Raw genomic sequence first — 24690 nt, 5'->3', positions numbered from 1 at the left:
ATACCCCTTGTTTACAATCGAAACTATCTAAATTCTCTGTATTAAATCCTTTTAAAGTGACAATTGTGCGTCGAAAGAGATTACTCTTATCTCGCAAAATACTTTTTAGTATACATTTGTGTATTTTTTCTTTTAAATAAAATTATCCAGAACCTACAAAAAAACATATCCGATAATTTCGTGAATAAAACAGAAACTTTTCGGTAAAACCGATAGTGGATTTCGTAGATACATTCATAGTGATAAACTGTTTAAAGTTATTTGTGCTCAATTAGTGCAAATATAAAAAAAATCGTGATATAAAAACTCGATACGGCGACTTTTGTTTTGATTTACATAGAGCTAGACCGATTGCCCACCTACGAATTTTCAGGCGCAAAGCTGAACAGAACTAATACTTTGTTTCAAACATTGTTTTTTTTTATGTGTCCTTATAAAGTAGTGTTTAATAATGAATCGTCCTAAAAAACGACACATAAGCACCATGATGTCTCCTAGTCCAGAGGATATAGGAGGAAAGTGCGTCACGATTGAGGATGCGGATGAAAACAGCTCGGTTACGTCATCCAAAGGCTCGGACGTCACCGAAGCGGAATATCCTTGCGCTTCAGGAGTAGATGTGCTCAATGAAACCCAAGCACATTTGACAGCTCTTCAACTTGTGTTAGCAGAGAAGCAATCTAAGGTCTCAAAAGACCAGCAGCTGAGGATCGCTAGAAACGTATCGGAAGTTTTCAGATCCGTATCTCAGCTGTTGTTGGAGCGAGAGACGATGCGTGCGGATTTAGCTACAGTTACAGCACAACTTAGAATGGCAGAAATAAAAATACGCCACGAGAAGAGGGAAAAAAGGCACCTTGAGCAAAAAATCATACAATTAGAGTCTGATCTCGGGCCTGTAATGCGGAGAGTGGCAGTGGCAACGGAGGCTACCCTCTCTTTTGCTGACATCGCCCGAAAACAGCCATATGATGCTCACCAACCCCCACCAATCACTCAACAAGGACATCGCGTCGGACCACCAAGACCTGCCGTTTGCATCTTTCCAACGGATGCGGACGCCACAAAGGACAGTGACGGTACGAAAAAAATGATTGAAGATACAATTCGGCCATCTGAACTAGGCGTTCGGGTCACGGGAATAAAAAAAATAAGAAATAAAGGCATCCTGATCAATACGGCAACCACGGGCGAACAACAAAAGCTATTAAATGCACCTTGCTTCGACAACTCGAGCAAACTGAAGGCCCGACTACCGTCAAAGCGTCTACCGAGACTGATATTCTTTAATGTTCCCCGGGACCTGACCGACGAAGATTTTTTAAGGATGGCTCTCACTGGTATTCCCAACGTTGAAGACATTGAAGAAACTATTGCAGGCTGTAAACTAAGTCACCTGGCTGGTGCTCGCACAGGTAACGCTTGTCACCGTATCTACGCAGTACCCGCTACCGTACGTAAATTTCTAGTCGAGCAAGAGAAAGTATTTATAAGCTGGACTATTTGCCGCGTCCGAGATTTTATTGGCCTTACTGTCTGCAGAAAATGCTACATGATTGGTCACTCATACAAGTATTGCAGAGATACCAAACCCACATGTGGACATTGTGCTCAACAGAATCATACTGGTGAGTCCTGCCCAAATTCCACCATCAAACCAGTTTGCGCGACATGCACCAGATTTGGTAAGCCTGCTGATCACTCAACTGGAGATAGGGACAACTGCCCGGCCTACATCGCTGCACTCAAGAACGACCTTGCAACTATAGATTATGGAGTGTAACATACATGAGCATAAGTGCCTCACCATCGAGAATTATAATCCCGTGACGAACTGTCTACGAATAATGTATATGAACGCGAGAAGCATCCGTAATAAGTTTGATGAGATCGAAGAAAAAGTAAGAAGTTCGCGGTACATTGTACACGTGCTCGTCATTACGGAAACGTGGCTTAAGATTGGAGAGGAAAAGTTTTACTCCCTGAATGGTTACAAAAGTGTTTTTGCTTCTCGCCCCAACGAAGGAGGAGGCGGCGTAGCAATATATGTGATTGATACTATGAAGTGTGCAATTATTGAAAATTTTTCAAATGAAAATTCCTTTTTAGGTATAACGCTTAGTAGCAGTGATAGGAAACCAGTTAACATCTATGCTATCTATCGAAAACCCAACACAAATATGCAGGATTTTCTAATACATCTAGAAAAAATACTGAACGAAAGTAGACAAGATACATTAATATTCGGAGACTTTAACATTGACATATCCATATCCACACACTCTTCATTAAATTTTTGCAACATCTTACAATCTTACAATTTTTCAATACATAACAAAACATTTCCCACGAGAGTCACTGATACAAGCTGCACCTTAATAGATCACATCTTATCAAATAGGCAAAACATTCAGACTACTATATCGAATATTGATGATCCACTTAGTGACCATAATATACTTATTGTTGATTATAAGAACAACTTAAAAAAATGTTTTAATAATAGAACCAAATCCCGGATTACGAGACCTATCATCAACAGTATGTCAGTAAAATCCTATCTTCTTGATAACAATTTCACGATCAACTTAAGCAACTCAGAAGACCCTTTTAAAAGTTTCAATTATCACATTAAAAAGGCAATAGAATCAGGTACAACTACACCAAAAACAGGATTAAGAAGTCGGGTACAACTGAATACTCCGTGGTTTGATTCCAAATTAAATACATTAATCAAAGAACGAAACCAGATTCACAAGCAGTGGAAACAAGACCCTGGTAATCTTACTCTTGTAACACTTAAAAAGAGATTGAGAAATACCATTACTAATTATAGGCGAAATCTAAAACACAAATATTATGCGAACAGCTTTCAACAAAACCAAAATAACCCCACTAAAACCTGGAAAATCATAAACTCTATTCTATCAAACCGAACACATAAACCAACTAACGAAATAGAATCCCTCGTGGTAAATGACTGCGTAATTAAGGATCCGAGCCAAATAGCATCCGCATTTAATGAGTTTTTTCTCTCAATAGGAAAAAAGCTAGCAGCTACCATTCCGTCATTCCCGGATGACTGTAATACCGTATTTGTAGAACCGAAGGCTTGCCAATCCTTGTACATGGCTAGGACAAACAAAGATGAGGTACTGAGGATCATCTCTAAAACTAAGCTGAAAGCAGCACCGGGACTCGATGGAGTAACACCATCAGTTCTTAAGACTTGTAAAGAAGAATTAGCGGGTCACCTTACAGAACTTTTTAATTGGTCACTGTCCTCGGGAAAGTTTCCAAATGAATTAAAGTTAGCGAAGATAATACCTATACACAAAGGAGACTGTAAAACATGTATCTCTAACTACCGTCCTATATCACTTCTATCGGTTTTTTCAAAAGTATTTGAGACCATAATCAAAGATAGACTCCTTAAATACATATCTGCGAATAATATCCTTACACCACAACAATATGGCTTTCGGAAAAATTCTAGTACTCAATGTGCCGCCTTTGATTTTATCTCCAACCTTCAACAGTATATAGACCAGGGTGAATATGTGGCAGCCATATTTATAGATCTCAAAAAAGCCTTTGATACGGTCGATCATGAAATACTCTTAAAGAAATTGGAATATTTGGGAATTGTTGGGAAGCCCCTAAATCTCCTCCGAAGCTACTTAGATGATAGATTTTGTCTTGTTGAAGTCAAAGGTGTCTCGAGTGGCTTAGGTAAAATCACATGTGGAGTGCCACAGGGATCAATTCTTGGGCCTCTGCTTTTCTTGCTATATGTCAATGACATAACTAAATGTGGTATCTCTGGAAACCTCCAAATTTATGCGGATGACACTGTAATCTATTATCACAGTACAAGCCTGAGTGACCTGGAGTCTCAAATGAATGTAGATGTCTCAATTCTAGCTAATTGGCTGCGTATTAATAAATTGAGCCTCAATATAAAAAAAACGCACTACCTAACTTTTGGTAATAAGGATTATGTGCCCATGAATATCACACTTGGAACTGAGAAGCTCCAAAATATAGAAGTCACGAAATATTTAGGGCTATTAATAGACTCTAAACTTTCGTGGAATTCCCATGTTGAGCATGTGAAATCTAAAATATCCCCAATAACCGGCGTACTGTACCGACTCCAAGGTCTTCTCTCTACATCTCTACTAAGGGCCACATACTATGCGATGATTCACTCCCATCTGAGTTATTTAGTTAGTATCTGGGGCACTATTACTAAAAAACAAATATCAGAAATACAAGTGATTCAAAATCGAGCAATAAGGAATATCTACCGTCTACCGTGGGATACACATATCAAAGATATATATTTAAAGACAAACATACTTCCTTTTACGGTTCTACCTAAATACAATATCACTTGTACAATATTACAAATCATACATAGATCCTCACACACTAACATCAAACCAGCATTTAATTCAGACATACACCAGCACAAAACACGGTCCCAAAATCTAATACACCTAGCATCGTCTACCCACACAACAAAATTTGGTATTAACTCATTACAATATATTGCATATAGACAATACAATACATTACCTAAGGAAATAAAGCAATCAGTAACTAACAAAAAAATATTAGTTAAAACGCTTAAAGATTATTTCCTGAAAATGTTTTTAAACCAGTGAATTTTCGCTCGCTTTCATATGTTGGTTTACTATGTTTCATGTGTATGTCTCTCAGTATTTCTAAAATCTCTATTCTTAACAATGTTTTTTTCCTTTTTTATTTATTTTTCTTTTCCCTTTCAATATGTTGTATTTTTTTAAAAGTGTAATATCCTTGTAAAATGTATTTTATGTGTCTGTACTTCCCGTAATGAGTTTTATCTCAACTCATTGGGAATAATGTGTTACTTACCATGTTTTTTGTAATACATTATAAATAAATAAATAAAAATAAAATAAACGTAGCAAAGTTCTCTTTTACTCGACATTTCTTATGGCATTTCTTCTCTCTGTAAATTTGTTTTAACGTTCGGTTTCAAGATGGTGGCTGTTTTAATTGTTTAATAGAGACTATTTTTACACTATCTTTTTTATTTCAATATTATGCCTGTATAATACACAATATATGTACAGGGTGAGGCAAAACAGACAATGAAGTTTTGAAAGGCTATTAGGAAAACGGTGCAGATTACAGAAAAGGTTTTTTTTTAATTTATTCACTAGATCATGCCATTTTATGCATCATGTCTTGAAGATGACGGCCCCTAGATGATGAAAAGATGATGGCCCCTAGCAGCGATACATTGATGAAGGCAATTGCAGAAATTTTAGGCACATCTTGTATAGACGCGATTTCCTCCCGAATTCGATCTTTGAGATCTTTCGGGGTGTAAGGCCGATGTTTAAAAATATTTTCCTCCAGGTAACCTTACAGGAATAAGTCGCAAATTACAGCCGGAAGATTCGCTGGGTGGAAACGAAAGAACGGCCATTTTCAAGAAACGTGAGGACGGCGAAGTCCTGGTATCGTCCGGAACAAATCATGGTAACAATTGAAAACGGCACTATCCTCCCGATAGAGTGAGGGGCCTCCTAGGTTCCTACTCCAACCACACCAGCCCTTCAAAACTTCAGTTTCACCCTTTTTCTGCATCCTGTAAATACAAAGAGACCTTTGTATATCAATGACATTTCCCTGGGCAAATCGTATAAAGTAAATAATAGTTTAATTTCAAATTTATTATTATTTTAATAGAATTTTTTTTCTGAAAGCTTATCACTTTGTGATGTCATTATTTATTATATTAAAACACAAATAACTTTTTTTTTCATCACTTTAATATATTTATAACCTCTACATGTTTCATGAAAAAAGTTCACCTCATCAGAAGGAGTAAACATGTAGAGGTTATATATTCATATTAAAGTGATGTAAACAAAGTTATTAGTGTTTTAATATAATTAAAAAATATAACATGAATTGTATTATTCATATTTTAATAGGTAGGTATGTAAGTACCTACTTATAAATCTTATGCTTTCTGTTTAAATTTTGGTAAATTTTTAAAGACAATTAGCATCATACTCTTTTGGACGCGAGGTTTACTGCTTACGGAACTACTAGTTTAGCAATCATTATCAGTGACAATTAAACTTGATTACTAAGGATTGATACTAAGGACGGGTTGTTTCGGATAATTTGAACAATTCATCAAATTTCAACGTTCATTTTCAAGTTCTGTGAAAGATTTTTTCAAGTTCTGTTTTTATATCAGTTTTGTCAAGCAACTAGCCTACAATGATATAATAACAGAACAAGAATAGGACTTTCACAGAACCTGAAAATGAACTTTGAAATTTGATGAATGGTTCAAATTCTCCGAAACAACCCGTCCTAAGTAAATTATGCAACTCCTGCTCTTCTTCATACTTTGTTATTATAAAAAATGTAACACGTTTATTTAATAGCCGTTATGTCAAAAGATATCTATTTTATAATCTCATCTCTTCCTAGAAGGCAGCTGCTTTTATTTTATCTGCCTTAAACAATTCTTGAGGAAGCGAATTAAAGGATTAAGCATCTACCGACTAAAATTCTTTAGAATGAGATGATAATAAAAGGCTTTGATATTAATGTGGAATCAAGAGTATCTTATTGCTGCCCGGAGCGTAAACTTGCTAATCCATCTTAAGTCCATAATTCATAATAAACACGTACGTAGCTGCCATCAATATGCCGTGTTACCGTGTAATTAAATTTAATTAAATCGATAAAGTCTAGGTGGTGCAGAAGCTCGCACACACGAGCCGAGCCATAACAGAGTCATTGAGTTTATAGGAAGACATATTAACCCGGCTCTGGGTAAAGGGGTGTAATAATCGCCACCCTCTCATCTCTAGTCCACTTTGGTCCCCATGCCCCTATATTCTCTTTACTTCATTATATTATGTTGAGCAACTAGAGAGGCACCACGTTCAAAGGTGTCTTCCTTCATAAAATCATTTATTTTTTTACATTAAAGAGTTCAGGTACTTTTAACAGTGTTCAGAATATAAATTCCAAAACGTTTTCGTAGTAAAACATATATATTTTAGGTAAAAACTTTTTAATCACTCATAACGGTTCAATTTTAAATATTTTGTGGTACCGAGAGATGTTGCATCATATGACGTCGCAGGATTGTCAATCTCATCCCCGACGCCGTTCCAGGGTATCACAGTCGATGATAAAATCCTATATCAATACGATCTTGCCTAAATTTGTCATCCATGGTCAGTTGGCGATATTTGCAACCACGATCAACAATAATTATTGATAAGAATGTTTCGACGGCCAATAGACAAACATTAGCGAGGGCCTCCATAGTATCCGATAAGCTTCAGTTAACTGTCAATATACACATCTTTTTTTTTAAATATCCTTCATTGTAGAAAATTACTGGCTTATTAACGAACGAAGTTGAACTGACGAAGCTCTTAGAATTGAAAGAAGTAGTATACGCAGTGATTTGAATCCGTTCCGGCCACGGACGTTTAAAGATCTCACTAACTAATTAACTCCCTTTTTGTGTCAAAAAGTATATGCGGACTGCCAATGCATATTTAAGTAAGTATTTCAATTCAACATTGTCAATTTATTCATATTTTTACATAGCCGTTTGACGTTTGACAATGTGTCGTTTGACAAATGTCAATTCATACCCAGATCTATCAGTTGAGTGTTGCCATCGTATAACGATTTCTTATGTATTTCGTGTCAATATCGGCTCGGAAATCAAACTGCAACCATCTTCGAACTCGGGATATTGATATAAAATCGTCGGAAGTTAAGTTATTGATCCGTCTTCGGACTCGGGATATTGATATAAAATCGTCGAAAGTTAAGTTATTGATCCGTCTTCGGACTCGGGATATTGATATAAAATCGTTAGAATTTAAGTTATCGATCCGTCTTCGGACTCGGGATATTGATATAAAATCGTTGGAAGTTAAGTTATCGATCTCATTTTGTAAAGTTATCAATTTGAACGCATTAGACCTCCTGAGCGGTATTTATGACGACGGGCGGATTGTTTTGATTTCGTGGTAATAAAACATTTTTCAAGATCGAGTCATAATATTTAATATTGGAATTTCTAATACTAATTGTATCTCGCTAGCTCCGTTCATTTTAATGCATCAACATTTCAGTTTTTTTGAAGAAAAAAAAACACTTAAAACGTTAAAAATATAAGCATGCGTACTTATAACAGCACGTCATGAAGCTGTAGTATAAAAAATTCCACGCCTCTCAAATCTTGATATATTTAATAAGGGTTTAAATTTTTTTGTCATCTGTATAATACTGGTAAATATTATGTAAGCCAGCTTATTTAGTATTCTAGATCCGTTATTCAAAGCAATCTTGTGAAAGCTTTAATTCAATTCTCTTCTGTACAATCCCCTCCAAACAATAATGTGATGTCACGTGCTCTCTCCTACACCTTGCCTTGCCTACAAGATATTTATGTCCAGGTGCTTCGCCTTGGCACATAGCAAATAGGTGTCGCTTTAGCTATTTCATTCCGCGCCTTGGATAAAACTCTCTTTTCTTTGTAACTCAATGGAGTATTTTTATTTTACCCTTGTAAACTAACGATTTGCAAAGCTAGCTCAGCTCAAACAAATTGGAACATTTTTACACAAAGGGTCGGCGTGTGATAAAAATGGCCTCTAAGTTGTTCCTCAATCCGTGCCATACACGTGGTACAATCAAACGGCTTGTATATACAGCACTATTCCCACCTTACCTGTAAACAACTGATTCCCAATCTGGGCCATATCGCCCACCAGTAAATTTGAGCCGCTTCTGAGGCGGTCAACAGTTAAAAGTGCTTTGGAAAGCAATATTATATTATATTATTTATATTACATATATTACAATAAACACTTATAACTTCACTATACACTATTATAAACACTTTTTATACAAAACGCTTATACAAAATGTAATCTTGTTTTTATTTTATATGCCCACAATTTGTTTATTTATAGGTACAATAAAATAATAACTTAAATATATTACCCACGCACAGGCTGCGCCTTAGTGGGTTCCCATTATTCTTATTGATTTATATAATATTGTATGTAATTAATGTAAAAATTGGGAAAAATAAAGGAATTAAAAAAAAAAATTAAAAAAAAAAAAAAAAAAAAAGCGATTTTAATGTGACTTTGGGGTGAAGATATGCATTATTTGTGTATTTACTTTATTATAAACACTATAGAAAATGCAGCACTTTTTTGTTAAGATCTACGTTTGATGTAATTTATTTCTCTGATTTTCCAAACGCTATGAATCAACAGCATTCTTTATCGGTTTGTCCTTGAGTGTAGCAAAATTTTCTCCTGCGTCGCTCTCTATATCCCCGTATAATTGATATTTTCAATGGGTTATATTTTATAGTGGTACGCGACGAAACGTTGTTTATATGGGAGGAGGGTGATGAAGAAAAAAATACTTGAAAATTGGGCAAGTTGAAAACCTCTAATATAAGCCAAGCCACGTGTTAAGTTACACTTTGCAAAGAAATCGTACACAACAGGATCCACGCTTTATTTTGTTACTTTTTAGAGAGAAAACACCCTTCGCAGTAAAACCCATGATTATAAGACATAAAAACGGCACTTTTTGTATTCGTTATACGATAATTATTATGAAGTTTGATTATTTTTGTATGTTATTCAGCGCAGGAAATTCGACGTAAGGGTGTTTGGGGGTAAAATGCGCTTTCTCTGGAGCGTGATTCTACATAATAGATTTAGTTAAAAAAATTCGAAAATTCCAACATTTTAAGTTTATAAATATTCTTCAACGGAAAAAGACTTCGTTATTTAGAGGATCTAGAGTTCAAAACCGTGTTAATATCGGTCAACCCCGGTAGGATTGGTAAAACTCAACCAAGACATGAAAATATCATACAAATAAATAATTGCAGTGGAATCGAAATTTAAATTAAAAATCTATTTAAAATGCGGAAAAATATTACAATAACTCTTTTACATCTCTAAAACAGCTTGCTCGCTTATTTTCTCACGTCCCCCGAGATGGAGCTTTAAAATTTAGATATTGTGTCACTTAAGAAAGATATATTTTTATTTTAAATTTTGTTACTAAAAAGTGTTTTTCGATTACTAAAAACGATTTCTGAAAATTCAAATAGTGAGATCTACAAGGAGTTGGCTTTTCCCAAAAAAAATGAGATGAATAAATTAGAAAACAAACATATTCAAAGTATTAAACTAACCAACTTTGAATATGTCTCAAACTCAACTTTGTATCAAAAAAAAAATCTTAGGTAGATTAAATGTTCATGTTATTCTTTCTGTTTGAAATAATTTTCACAAGAGTATTGCAAACATCTCGCTAGCTTGCGTGATAGATTGTTCGGTGAAAGGTACGAACTTATAACATTATTAATCCGAAACATTGATTTTCCGGGACATGTTAGTTAGATACCACAGGCTGATTACATTATTTGTTGTCACAGTCTTGTCATCAATTATGTTTGGTAGATCGATTGATTTTGTTTGTTCTAACTAAATTAGCTTCGTTCCAAGTCAAACAGAATCTTAATATAGAGTTTGTAGTTCGTTATGCGTTTGAAACAAAACTGGGCAGCAAATGGGACAAGTATTCAGTTCTTTGATGAATGAACCATCAATAATAATCTTTTGATGTGATATTCTGACAAATATTCACAAATGGTAGATATTTACTTGTGAATATATAGTTTTTGTAACCTTTGCACATAGGTTCGTGATATATGGTTGTACTAGCTTTTGTACCCAGATTCTCCGGGAATTTTATTCTTATAAGAACGTTTCATTCTACCGTTTGTTTTTTTTTCGATTTTCTTCCATCTGAGAGCATATTATAAAAAAGCTATTGTAGAAAAATAATTATTATGAGAAAAGCAATTCCTGTGATACAAAGCGTTAGTAAAAATGTCGTTATTCGCCTTCCATAATTGTTTTTTCTACGATAACAGTTAATTATCTACCAACCCATAAAAGCTTTTGTAAATATGTACAGTTATTTACATCCGTAATATTGCAGTATATTTATGTTGTTCGGGAAATTTACGACACTCAAAATGGTTTTCTAATTAAATCTGTTGGCCAGTTATCAGCACATAAATACGTTTTAAAATGTTGAATTTATCTAATATTTTCATCACATAGTATCAAGGGACGTACTTGACTTACTTACAGAGTGGAAGATACTACCAGTATCGCCCTGGTGTAAGACCACCATTCAGAATTGAAACGTTGCTCCAAATGGCTTTAGCCGTGTTTAGTGACTAGATCTGAATAGCCAGGTACTTCCCCACCTTCCTCTTTCCCTCCCCTACTTACCTTCAGCCTCACAACATCTCCCAATTGGGGATGCCATAGTGTCACTGGCTCCAGACGTAAGCAGTTGGGACTCTTGTGAGGTATTCACTATAAAAAAAAAAATTACTCTAACCAGTGATTCCTCACATTATTTGGAGTAAAAAAATGTTAGAGAAAATTTGGCCTCCGGTGACATTATTGATGTTTTTTTTTTCAACTAAAAACATTTTAAAAATAAGTTGGTGAGGAGTTGGGTGAATACTTGGCCAAGTGACGACATCTGATAGAAAAAATGTTTGTTTTTGAAGAAAAAAGTAGATATTTGACAGCAGAATCATGTCTTAATCATTTTCGTGTTTTATGTTTTGACGTAGATTCAGTGACAATATCATAACAATTGTAAAAAATCACATTAATACTTTACACCAGTTTACAGCTGCCCAAAGCCTTTTTACGTACATGGTAATTTTGAAGCCATGTATCAAAATAGCATAGACAGACATTTGAAATGAGTTATACATTTTTGAGTAATGAAACGACGAGTTTTTCCACTTGCCCCGTGATGAGGCGATAGTGGGTTCATGCAAAACCTCTTAGAAAACAAGGCAGTGACACTGAATCAAATCAGCCTCTTAACTGTAAAAATTTACTTTTATGCAGTTTTAAATTAACATAAACTTTTTAAGATGTGTTAATAAATAAGAATAAATTGAAATAAAAACTTTTATAAAATCCCAAAAATTAAGGAGGCTGCTTTGAATCAGTGTCCCGGCCTAGTGATCTAGGAGGTTTTGGTTTATGTCGAGAAGGAATTAAATCGACTTATTTATTCATCGCAATGTGAATAAGATGCATAACTTCACACCCAATAAGTAATTTATTAGTTCTCTCTCCAAGAGGTAACAAAGACTGATGAATTTTATTTTTGAAGTAATTAAATTACAAAAGTGAACCTTTCATGCAGGAATAATATACATTTTGTTTTTTTTTCCTGTTGAAAGGTTTCCGTTAAATGCCGATTTTAAGTGTCCGTTATTTCACAGAAATTCGTCAAATTTAAAAATTAATTATCAAGTTTCATGAAAGTTCCATTCAAGTTGTGTTTGTATATCAATATGGACCAGTTGCTTCTCAGAACAGAAACAATAACGGAACTTGAATAGAGTTTTAAAAATTAACTTCGATGTTTGAGGAATTATTCAAATTCTGTGAAACAACCCATCCTATCAGCAAGAGAGGACAACTATCGGGTTGTAAAGCATGTCAAGTATAATTTGTTCTCAGTGTTAACCGAGAACTACAAAAAAAATAGTACTGAATGCTCATTTGATGACAATATTACATTTAAATTTATGCAATAAAACTAGGCCTCAGATGTTTTGCCAAAAATTCATCATTTTATAAGCCAACAAACACCTCTTTTTTTTTTGTTTGAAATTTGAAATTTTTTCTTCAAAGACCGGCCACACATACTTTTCTTTCTTTTTTACAACTTTCTTATCTTGAATTTCTATGTCCTTTGACAAACTACTTAAAAGTAATTTGCCTCGCATTAAAGAAATAACCCTGAAACGTGTTTTTTTTAACAGTGAAAATCGTTTATCTTCTCTTCCTTCTGGAAAAATTCGTTTCAGCTCCATGATATGGCAATTTTCAGTTCCTTAACGAGAAAAGTATATTTTCCGACAATCGAGTATTATTGATAGGTAAGAGCATTTCACAAATCCAATATGGATCGTTAGTATCAAGGTGAAATAATATTTTTAATAAAAAGGTGGTAAAGTGGTATCTATTTATATTATACGTCCATACAGGCTGTTACAAACACGTGATATACAATACATAATAATTTGGTGGAACAATAATTATGAAGTTTAATTTTCTATTAAAATTTCCATTCCGAAGAATTATATAATTCTTACTTTAATTATTATTACTGATGAGTATTATTATAGTCTTCTTGGAACTATATTTTATGAGAAATTAACTCAGTCCTGATATTTTTATTGATATTAAAAATATTTTTCGATTGAAAAGTTCTTGTTGGTATGTTGAAGGTGATTAAGTCCAGTATATTAGGGCTGTCTAAAATTCCATTAACAATTTAAAAAAATTATAATTCTTTCGTCGAGTGGTTGTAATCTATAGTTTCTATAGGTAGACCGAGCTTATATCTAAGATAAAATATATTTTAGAAAATGTATACTAAATTATTTTCTATGATATTTTTATGATTGAATCAAAGAAGTTTGAAAATATTCCGAAAATACGTTATTTATAACTAACTACCTACTAATAATTTTGAGGGTGTTATATAATTATATTTTAACGACGTTAGCTGGTTTATCGACCAAGAGAAGGCATGTGGCTTGGTTCTCCGCCAACTATTGTGCAATGTGCTTAAAAGTATGCAGTTTGAAGTAAATTACCAAGCATCCCTATATTATGTTTAAATAACATTTACTAGTCGCTGGACTACAAGATTCCTAATTGCTTCAATATGTTACCTACTGAAATCAAAATATAAAAAAAAAACAACTTTGTAATATTTATACATTATAACTGTACCTATTAAACCAATAAACCAAAAAAAAATGTCAAACAAAATATTATGTTGAAGAATTGGCTCGCTGATTATCTCTAATACAAAGAATTTCTAACTGCATATAATATTTAGTTTCTATATTATGTTACATCTTTTTAGGCTATACCTTTAATGCATACGTTTTTATTTTTGTTAGATACTATCACTATACCTATACCTCCACATAATTGATATTTAATTTTTTATCTCTGTCTTAATATTATTATTATTTTATAATGTTCAAATATGTATAAATATTTTACTAAATAAGTTTTTTTTCTTTCAACGTTAAAAGCACCCATTGACAAACTACTAAAAAGTAGCTTATTGGGATTTTCTCTTTTCCTGTATCATTTATTTTATTTTTTTATTGATTTTTTTAAATATATAAATAGTGACTTTTGTGAAGAATTGGAAATGAAAAACGGCTTCCGACAGAGAATCCATTACCATCTTCATAGCCAATAATCAATGCCGTTCATAGACAATCACCGGATTCTACAGAAGTTGGTGATATAGAGATCAGTTAGTTACCATTTGAGTTATTATGTTAATGACATTGCGAAACTTTGAGCGAGGGGAGATTTCAGTCCGTTTGATATTCAATTAACTAGTTTATCGAAGAATCAGGATGTGCACTCCCAAAACAGAAGTGGAAGTTAAAATAGGCGTATATACTAATCGAAATGTGAAAATCGATCTTCAATAAGGAAATCCAGAATTTTTTTCTGATAATGAATGTTCACTTTCTAACTTAAATACTATTATTTTTAGTGTTTTTAACAATGTTGAATTCATAATTAAAATAATTTTCAAAGCTTGCATTTTTCAAAGCCCGTCAGAATTGTTCAAAATCTGACACGGTACGTGCTCCGATTTTGTTGGTAAGCTATGTAAACAAAAAAACCCAATTTTAATATTTAGGGAAATTTAAAAAACACATGTATTATTTTAAAACAATTTATAAACCGCAGTAGTAAACCGTGTGCGAGTACATGCACGTCAATTTGGCACAAAATTTAAGTACTATATAGTTTACGTGCTGTCAGAACCCGCTGACCAATAACGGTAGTAATCATTTTTATATGTTGATTTATTAATTCTTTGTATAATTATATATAATTAAACCTATGTATTGTGATTCAGAATTTGTTGATCTATACGAATATATGTTTAAACCATCACATTTTTCACTCAAGTTTCATATTCTCAAGCGAGAGATCAACCATATTGTAGATGGTGCAAGTGGAATCTTACGTCCGTTGTTATAAGAAAAACAGCACTAATCATTAAAACTTAGCTAGGTGTGCTTTAGTAACTAATAATAATAAAAATATTTTGCTTATTTGTGTAGCGCTGCTTTTGTGAAAAATTACCTCAATGGCGATGTAAAAATATATTTTTTAAATATTAGTACTATTGGCTTGCAACTAATATTTCTCATCATAACCTGCGAATTACTTATTAGATATTTACGACTAAGACTTATAAATCCTAGCCTACAACTCGTGACTTAAAATGATCTGGGCCTCGATTCTCGACAAAGTCATTCCACTCGAACAACGAGTGGTTCGACCCACTCGTTGTTCGAGTAGAATGACCTTCGACGAGACTCAAAAATAAGAACGTCGTCTAATGCATGTACGGCGATTGCGAGCGGCTTGGTTTGGAGAATCGATACCCTGGGCGTCGAATTTTCAAAGCGCCAAGGCGCTGATAATACCTAACCTATCAAATTGCCTTTAAGATTATTTTTCATAAGAACCGCGCTATACAAAATTACAAATCATCCAAATATCATTGATTACTTAGGCGTCTAACGGCCCCAGGAGCAGTTTGGCTCTGCGGTCTGAGGTCCGGCCCTGCGTCACACTTACATTGTCCCTTGGTATGTTTATCAATAGAACTTTGACATTATTAGGAGTAGTAGCAAGGAATTGCGAGGAAACTTATTTGCGGATATCAACAGTTAGAGTATAAATACAAGAACATAAAAAATACCAATGCTTGAGTAGAATATCGAATTTATAGAAATGATTGCCTGAAAAAGTGAGTTTTTAGTTTGGATCTAAAATCTGTTGGGTTGATTACGCATCATAATTCCTTAGGAAGTTCATTCCAAGCCTCGGAACCGGCTTCTCCAGATGCGCGATCACCAAACTTAGTGTTCGGACTTCGCTTAGGTTCTTTCAACCTTCCAATTGCAGATTACAGAGTTTATTGCTTTAGACTATTATTTTCTGGAATGCATAGCTTGGAGATATGGCCCCATTTTGTTGACAGCTTTTAGCACCATCCTTCGTAACTTGTACTGGATCTTTTCAGGATACCTCAACCAGTGAAAGTTTTGGAGGTACCCCAGTGTATTTTTCCTTACTAACAGACATCAATTTAGATGATGAACGAAACAATATTACTTTCTTAGCTACAGCTGTCAAACTGAAATTCATGAAAGAGTTCGCGATAATATGTCGATGATTTCTATGGTAAAGAGTCAGAGCTCCACTATCGAAAACTCTAGAGCTTCCAATCCCTGTAACTTTACTTACAAGCATAACTACTATAGTGCTCTAAAATTACATCCGATTTTCCAGGGGGCGGTCATGCAGTCAGCTTTAACAATTCTGGGCAAATAAATGTAGAATCTATATGCGTAAGGGGAAAGCTTGCAATAGACAGAGGCGACTGAAGCAGTCAAATAATTAACGTATTGTCGAAACAATGGTTGCCACCCCGGCTAGAACAAGGGGATGAAAATTATAATGATGACCATAACGCAGCCAATTTTGTTCCTGTATTTAATTATTTTCATTTGATAAAGTTAATTTATATTCTAGTAACTATACTGTAAAATTAGTACACAAATAGTAGCACTAAATATCTTTATATTTAAATAATATTAAAGGTAACCTGTAAAATCTTCCAAATATTAATATAAACCCAACTTAACCTTACTCTTACCCACGCTTTATTGCTTTTAACATTAATTTCTTTTCGTATTGAGCATATTAAATCTATGTTTCCCGTTTGACATATTTAAAAAAATATACATTTTCCGCATAATACCGATGCAGCGTCCTTTTGTCATAAATAAAGCTGTGACCAAAATCCGTTTCCAGGCCATAAAGTCTATGTGAACTCGTTCGTAGCAAATAAAGGAAAAGCCGCATGAAATAGACAGACGAGGGTTAACAAACATCCAGGTTTAACTTAAAAAAAAACTTAGCCACTTTAATATACGAGGTAATGTAATTGCTCTCCTTCGAGGAACAGACTTACGTATATCTTGATTATTTATAATTTTAAAGTAAATTACGTGATTACTTGATGTACCTTATAAGAAAATCTGATGCCATCGTTGCTAATCAATTTGTTCTTTTGATGTTGAATTTAAATTCGCACAAAGCTCGCCTGATTTGCGTATCACGTTACATTTATCAAATCACATTAGATGTTTTCCGAGAAACCCAGGAGTACGAATAATATTTCTCGAAAGAAATGAGGAAACTCGATAGAGTTTATGATCGAAAAACGTTAATAAATTATAAGACTCAACATCCTTTTATTTGCGTAAGCCTTCGAGACGATTCCTTTTTTCCGCTTCGGGGGATTCCTGCTTGTGCGGGTTTATCTGATCAAAAATTAATGTAACATGTCACTCAACAATTTCTATTGATATATTATCGGGATATTTATTATTTCATGGGATATATTTTTACGTGTTATAAATAATAAAAATAAAAGCATTTTTATCATATTTTGGAAAAAATCTAAATAATCTCAAATTGCGTTTTATATTTACAAAACCACATCATTGAAGCTTTATTTGAGAATGTGAAAATATCGCCAATATTTATTTCAGCGACTATGCTGTTATTTTGAAATATATTGTTTTTCGAATGGTAAAAGTTAAATATTTTGTTTTCAATATGATAAATTTAATTCTTTAATTTAAGTAAGCCATGCATAATTATATCGATGTGCCTCCTACCTCTTGCGACAAAGTTAAATGTTGCCCGAACGAGTAAACATTGAAAGCGTTTAAAACGAGCTTTACTTTGTCACTCTCCGATATTGTGATATTATGTATAGGTACGTCAATTAACGCGACTTTGAAAGACTTGATTATGAAGTAAATTGCTTTAAAATAAACGTACGTAAGACAAAAGCTGTTTTTGTCTCAATTCTTAAAATTACATTACTGAAATATTATTAAAGTACATTAAGTTTAGTGGTTTCTTATAAAATAGATGCACGAACTGAGATTATTTTTATTACGTAAAACTATATGTAACACACAGATATATTCATTGGAAAACTTAAGTTTTTAGTCCCACGGGATTCGAGACACGCGAGTCATGATTGAAAAGTTCAAGTACCCAATCGTTTTATGTTATGTTAATGGATGTTTTCATTTTTATGTAACCTTAAGCTTTCAACTCTTTTGAATTATGTCAATGGTGAACTCATGATGAATACGATCATATCTAGGTAAGGTAGGCAAATTACCTCACCTTTTACTTACATAGGAAATACCGCCTCATATTATCAAGGATCAATCATCTCATATCTATGCTAGTTGATTTAGTTGAATTGCCGCAACCAATTGGCTATAAATTAAATTGGCTATATTTATGTTTAGTTACTAGATCTGAATAATCTTCTCTTTGCTCCTTCTCCACTTTTATAAACAACTAGTCGTTCACCAAATGGAGATGCCATGCTATGATTCCCACTGATTTCGGGTAATAAGAACTCTTGGCGGGTGTTAACTTTAAAAAAAGGTGAATAAAAGCTTGATTTAAAAAAATACATGGCGAGATGTCTCTCCCTGTTTTATCACGGACCAACAACTGTTGTGTTGATAAAACTCATCCGCATTTCAATCCACTTAATTTACTCGCAACATATTCAGATCGCGCGATTTAGGTCGTGTCTCACGTACGCGCGCCGTACGCCGATGCGTTTTCCCAATAAGCCCTAACGATCTTCCTTAGAAAATCAACTTAGCCCGTTGGGGGCGCCGGGGGCGCATGGTGCAGGGGGTGGGGAGCCATCCTTCTGTTTTACGACTCCGCAGTACGCGACCGACTCCTTTGATTGGATTAATGTTACGACCGGATATCTAGTCACGGTTTTTCAGTGCTAGGGATTACGCTTCTTCTGTTCGGGTCTAATCGAACTTTGAAAGTCGCTCGCTAGGATTTAAAGGAAAAGCGATTGCGAACTAACAGTTTTTACTAGAAACTGCGACTTACTAGTACGCTGGCAGTTAAAAACTGCGAGTGACTTGCATGATAGCAGTTGAAAATTTAGAACGCTTTAAATGGAATCATTTTTAAAAGTACCGATTATGTTCATACAGTTTATTAGACACATCGTAAATAATAAATAATAAACAGATAAAGAAAATAATCTATGAAATAAATGGTGTTTTTAATCAAACTTAAATCAAACCCATTGCATTGAACCTTACATAAACGTTTAAAAACAATTTCGGATGATGGATAGCCACTTTAGCTCCTCGTTTAAATAACAAAAGTCATAAAAGTAGGTATTGGTTACTCCCAAATATTATTTACTCTCCTATATTATTTGTAATTCTCGTGCGAACCCAGCCATTCCTTCTTCATAAAACCATTCAAGCAAAAGACGCTTAAGTAATGAAGTTGTTGTTCTTGCTAAGTCTTTCCTGGAGACCAGCCATCCGGTGACAGTGCTTCTTGAGGAAGCAAAGCTGAATGAGCTTCAACAAACTGTTTACGGAACGCTTCCGTCATCGCTAAAATATAAATAAAATAATAACCAACCTGCAATTTTAACTTCGCGAAACGATATTTTATTAGAACAAAAATATTATCGCATTCAGGAAACGTGTAATTTGTGAAGTTTAATGGATTGTGTAAACATCGGTAAATCATTAACCACTACGGTGCTTTTTAAATCCTTTTAATAACGGACTTTCCTAAGCCTACACACTGCAGCTTGAAACATCTCGACGCAACTGCTGAAGTCCCAAAAATGTAAAAGCCATGAGAAGCATTGTCTTTCTTTACCATATCTCTTACGTCGATAATCCTCTCAAATATCAGTTTATTAAACTTCTATTTGACGCCCCTAATGGTCTGATTGAATATTGGAGTATTTTTATTTTACCATTCACATATACCTACAAATAAACGTTTATCATAATGGTGATGATAAAATTTTATGCCATAATTCAGTCGTTTCCAATACGCCAAAATAAAATCGTTTAATAAAAGGGGGTATTAATTTAAGCCGCAATTGAAAAACCGCGCTTCGAGTCACTTAACTCTTTTTCTTGCCTTTTTCTCGCGCTTGGGAGAAACGTTAACTCCACCGAAAACGAGTACGTTACGATCTTTACGTGAAAGTTTAATGGTGGCTGAAATTCACTCCGGATTGGTATGCGAGCAAAGGGCTTTGTCCCAATCAAATTTCTCTCGTTATTGGACTTTGCCGGAGGGTAACAAACTTATAAAGACACTTCTGAAAAACACACAAAATACTATATAGAACCCAGTGCCGGATTAACCTTAAATAAAAGCAACTGCCCATGGGCCGCTTCATTTAAATAATAGGTAAAAACTATTAAAGCTTTTCCAAATATTATCACATCTGCGGTCATAAAACTACCGCCCGCAGGAAATTTTCACAATGTGGCAGTTTTCACCGTTATGTATAAATTCAAGGGAATTCAGGTTGTTTCAATACATATTTAGTAATTACTTGGGCAAGAAAGAAGATAAAACTTGTTGTAAGCTTCCTTGTGGAATCATTCCACTTTCGATTTTTTATATTCACATATCATCTTGAATGGACAGCGATTTCTTTTCCTGCAAATTATGATCGTGTTAAGAGATTATTTGAGAACGTGGTTACGAAATTTCCAAGCTACCGGCCTCTGCAAGACGTAATCCGGTACTGCCGCAGTCATTGCTGAATGTAAAAGATTCACATTTGATGTTTTATTAACTTGAAACCTTTTCGAATCAGTAGCAAACAAGGGCAAGACTTCCGTTTGTTGGGAAACGTAACATAACCTAACCGTTGTGTTCCTAGTTATGTGGACTAAAGTTTAGTAAGGTAAATTAGTCGTAATTATTCAGTAATAAATCACTCTGCTCTGATGATAAAATCTACCTAATAATTATTGTGTGCTTCGAGTGTGTATGAGGTATGAGGTAAGGAGGTAAGAGTGGGTACGAAGGCATTATAATATAATCATTAGAATGTTATCGTAATTTCGATACTGTACCGAATTAATCAAAGCATTTTAGTTATTTAAAAAAAATGTTTTGCTATTTATGACTCCGCTTCACGTGAAATTTCGTGACGTATTGAAACCTGTTATTTTTTACAGGATGAGGCAAAAGAAAATGTGACCATCAGTGAACTGAGCTTCATACCCACTTCAGACGATGATGGAAAACCTCTCACCTGCAGGGCAGAAAATACTCTCCTTGGAATCTTCATAGAAACCACCTGGAAATTAGAAGTCGTCTGTAAGTATCAACTTAAGATTTTCCTACTTTTTCCACTACATGAGTACATCCAACCGTGTTTCTCGAATACGCCTTTAAAAAAAATCCTTTCCATTTTCTGATATTTATTCAACTGTTGACTAATAAGACTGGGGACAGTTCGTGGTAATTATTATACGTTTATGCCGCATAAAACAACAAAATGGTATTTTTTCTAGATCCTCCAGTGGTAAGTCTGAAATTGGGAAGCACCCTCACAGCCGAGGACATCAAGGAGGGAGATGACGTTTACTTCGAGTGCCATGTCCACTCCAACCCCGCGTGGAGGAAGCTACATTGGATGCACAATGTAAGTAGCTTAATTCCCCTTCTTACTAAAATCATCATGTGTTTAGTTGAAGGAGACAATTGTGCCACATAACTAAGAGTAAACCTGTTCCAATGCAAACGGTACATCGTGGGGCTTTGGTTTTTTTCGATAACCAATACCCCTGCCATAGGTCCCTCCAACCCAAGTGGTTCGCTAGGCTTGGAGATTTAGCAGGGGTGCCCAAGTTAATCGAGTTAGGTGTATTCAGGATGCGCCTGCCCACCAGTTGCGTGGCGTGCCTGATCGTGAGAGGTTAGTTTGGGGAGACCCTTTTACCTCTACAACTGGTTTCTCTTGACCCATCGTCTTGCGCGACAGCGGGAGGGATAGATAGATAGTCACTTCTGGACGCACTGATCCCTAGATTCTTACCCATCCCTCATATCTTTTTGCTTCCCAAAACTCCCATTCCTTTCCTTAAAAAGACCCGAAGAATGAAGAAAAATAACGTAGGATCAAGGGATGATTTAGGCAATGTTTTTTAGTAAATTTGATCTCTTTTATTTTTACATTTTCTTTCTCTCTCCTTTTTTATACCTATTCTTCTTTGTATTTCTCAAGCAACCCTTTCCCACTTTTTTCATGTTTTTTTTCTTCTTTCATCTTTCTCTTTTCTTTCTATTTACTCCATTTTCTGTGAACATGGGATCGCAATAGCTTTTTATTTTCCCGTCCATTTAACTATTGATACCCATTTTCTGCTTTCCTAACAGATCATTTTTTAGCATGGATATCATTGATTAAAATAAGTTACGACATTTTGCAATCAACAAATTTTTAACCTTTTCAAATACACCAATGCGGAGCCAGTGAGTTTGGGAACACAATTGCGTATTCAGCACAAGGGATGGAAGAGGCTTAACCGGATACATGTAAATCGGTATATTACCGATCCCCAAATAAGTTTCATTGTAACGATGATAGTTTTTTCTTAGCATTATGTGTTGATGAAAATAAATGAGCGTCAGCATTACGTTTGTGAAACGGTGGGTAATGTCGATTTTATTTTATTTTTCGTTCACATTGAAAATACTGTTTAGTTTCTGGTTGTCAGTAAATACCACTTGGCCAGTCATGAAGAGTACTGACTACGTTACTCTGCCATAAAGCCGCATAAAACGTGGCGGGTACGTTTCATTGACTCTCGACGGTTATGCAAATATGAGTTGTCAATATGACAAACACTCGCGGCGTAGCTAACAGCACGTTAAAAAAGTGCTCATTTAAAATATTCTCAAATTATTCAAAGCGAACGGCGAAATGGTCTGATTTCGATGCACGCGTTTGAATATTCATGAAAATCTGTGATACATATCCTATACAGTGTGTAACCGTTTTAGTTGTAGCACGGCGGACCCGGACACTGCCATTATTCAGTTAGGTAGGCTAAAAGCCAATGGTCGGCGTAAACAAACGATATAATTTGGCCCCAGTCAGCGCATACGGACTAACGAACCGATAATAATATGCCCTCCACATAAAAGCCAAATTTAATAACCATTAGCTGTGATGCGATTAAGATAATGCGGGAAGCAAACGTCTCTGTCGCTAAAGTGGTTTTTTTCTAGAATGTTTCCTACTCTGATTTGAATAGGTTCTAATGCCCTCAACGAATCTCTCTAAAAATAATATTGTCACAATTGCTTTGAATAAGAACTTGACGTGGGCGTCTTTTGAACGACCAATTTGTGGAACTTTAAGTTTTGCTACTAGAAATTTGGCATTACCTTAAAATAGCCTAAATGTACAATGTGGAAAAACTTATTTTATTACTATTGATATACATTTATTCTGGCAAATATTCAATTCCGAGTTAAACAGTTTCTAATACTCATGGGATGTGAGATATCTGATAAACTTGAAGGTATTAACAGCCCTGCCATGATATCCTCTTTGCTGCCGCTATTTCTATAGTTTAGAAAAAAATGGAAGAGATTACAACGAATCTATCGACGGTATCATTATGCTAATAATGAATTTAAATTTGATTATATGCCGTGGTGGAATTAAACCGACCAGTCCTTGATTATTGAGGTTGTATGATATAGTTTATACTATATTATATAAAGATTGTCTTAGTTGAATAAAAAATTAATATCCGACATTCCTGTTTTTTTTTTTTATCGGTGTATGCTTGATGAATATTCCATTAAAACGTACTGCTAAGCATTCAGCCTAAATCTGTTCGAATAATTGAATATATTATATTTTGAAATAGAAACAAAGGATAATACGTGTTACATACCGGGGTGCTCCGTTGAATAATACTTGTCAAACAATTAGGACGGAGATAATTTGAAACTCCAAAATCCTTTAGGATATCCACTACCAAGTTGCACATTTTAGGTATAAACAAAAATTCTTTCATCACCAATTATCAAATAATGTTTTTTTTTCGAAGGTAGGAAATACTTTGGGGTTTTGTAATAAACCACATTTTTATTAAATTAAAAACTGACAACGAACCAGGTTTCGAGATAAGCGAGACTTGGCTTTCATTATTGTTAAATCATTTTTTTTGCTCATGTGTTGCATTTAGATGCAACACATATTTCCCTTTGCATTCAGATTGACGGGATGATCAAAAGCGTTTTTAAAAACAAAAAATTATAATAATACATAATTTATTTATTCCCCACGGAATTGATTATGGTTACACTGTTTATTTCCACGGAATTGACTATGGTTACACTATTTATTCCCACGGAATTACGTTTATGTCCATACAAACATCCAGCACACATTCAGGAAAGCAAACTTTAGGGACACTCACGAACCTTCAGATCCTTGGTCCTTTATTTATGTGTAAATCTTGATGAAAAACTTCATGATAAATTTATCTTCTTGGAACTTTAAAATTCCACC

General features: G+C 34.5%; 1 protein-coding gene across 3 annotated transcripts in view; it reads left to right on the top strand.

The window, feature by feature from the left end:
- The window catches only part of LOC149424497 (neural cell adhesion molecule 2-like), a 239400-nt gene that overhangs the window by 132839 nt on the left and 81871 nt on the right, over window positions 1-24690 (top strand). For all 3 annotated transcript variants that reach the window (XM_089631386.1, XM_089631383.1, XM_089631385.1), the window contains exons 8-9: window positions 21335-21476; window positions 21674-21804. In XM_089631386.1, the coding sequence (XP_089487512.1) occupies window positions 21335-21476; window positions 21674-21804 (273 nt within the window). The remainder of the gene's footprint in view (window positions 1-21334; window positions 21477-21673; window positions 21805-24690) is intronic.

This window comes from Hesperophylax consimilis, chromosome 4, assembly GCF_061612785.1.
Source record: "Hesperophylax consimilis isolate HC1 chromosome 4, BYU_Hcon_1.0, whole genome shotgun sequence".
Taxonomy (NCBI): Eukaryota; Metazoa; Arthropoda; class Insecta; order Trichoptera; family Limnephilidae; genus Hesperophylax; species Hesperophylax consimilis.
Note: the sequence above shows the minus strand (reverse complement) of the source record. Positions and strands in the feature narration are given on the sequence as shown.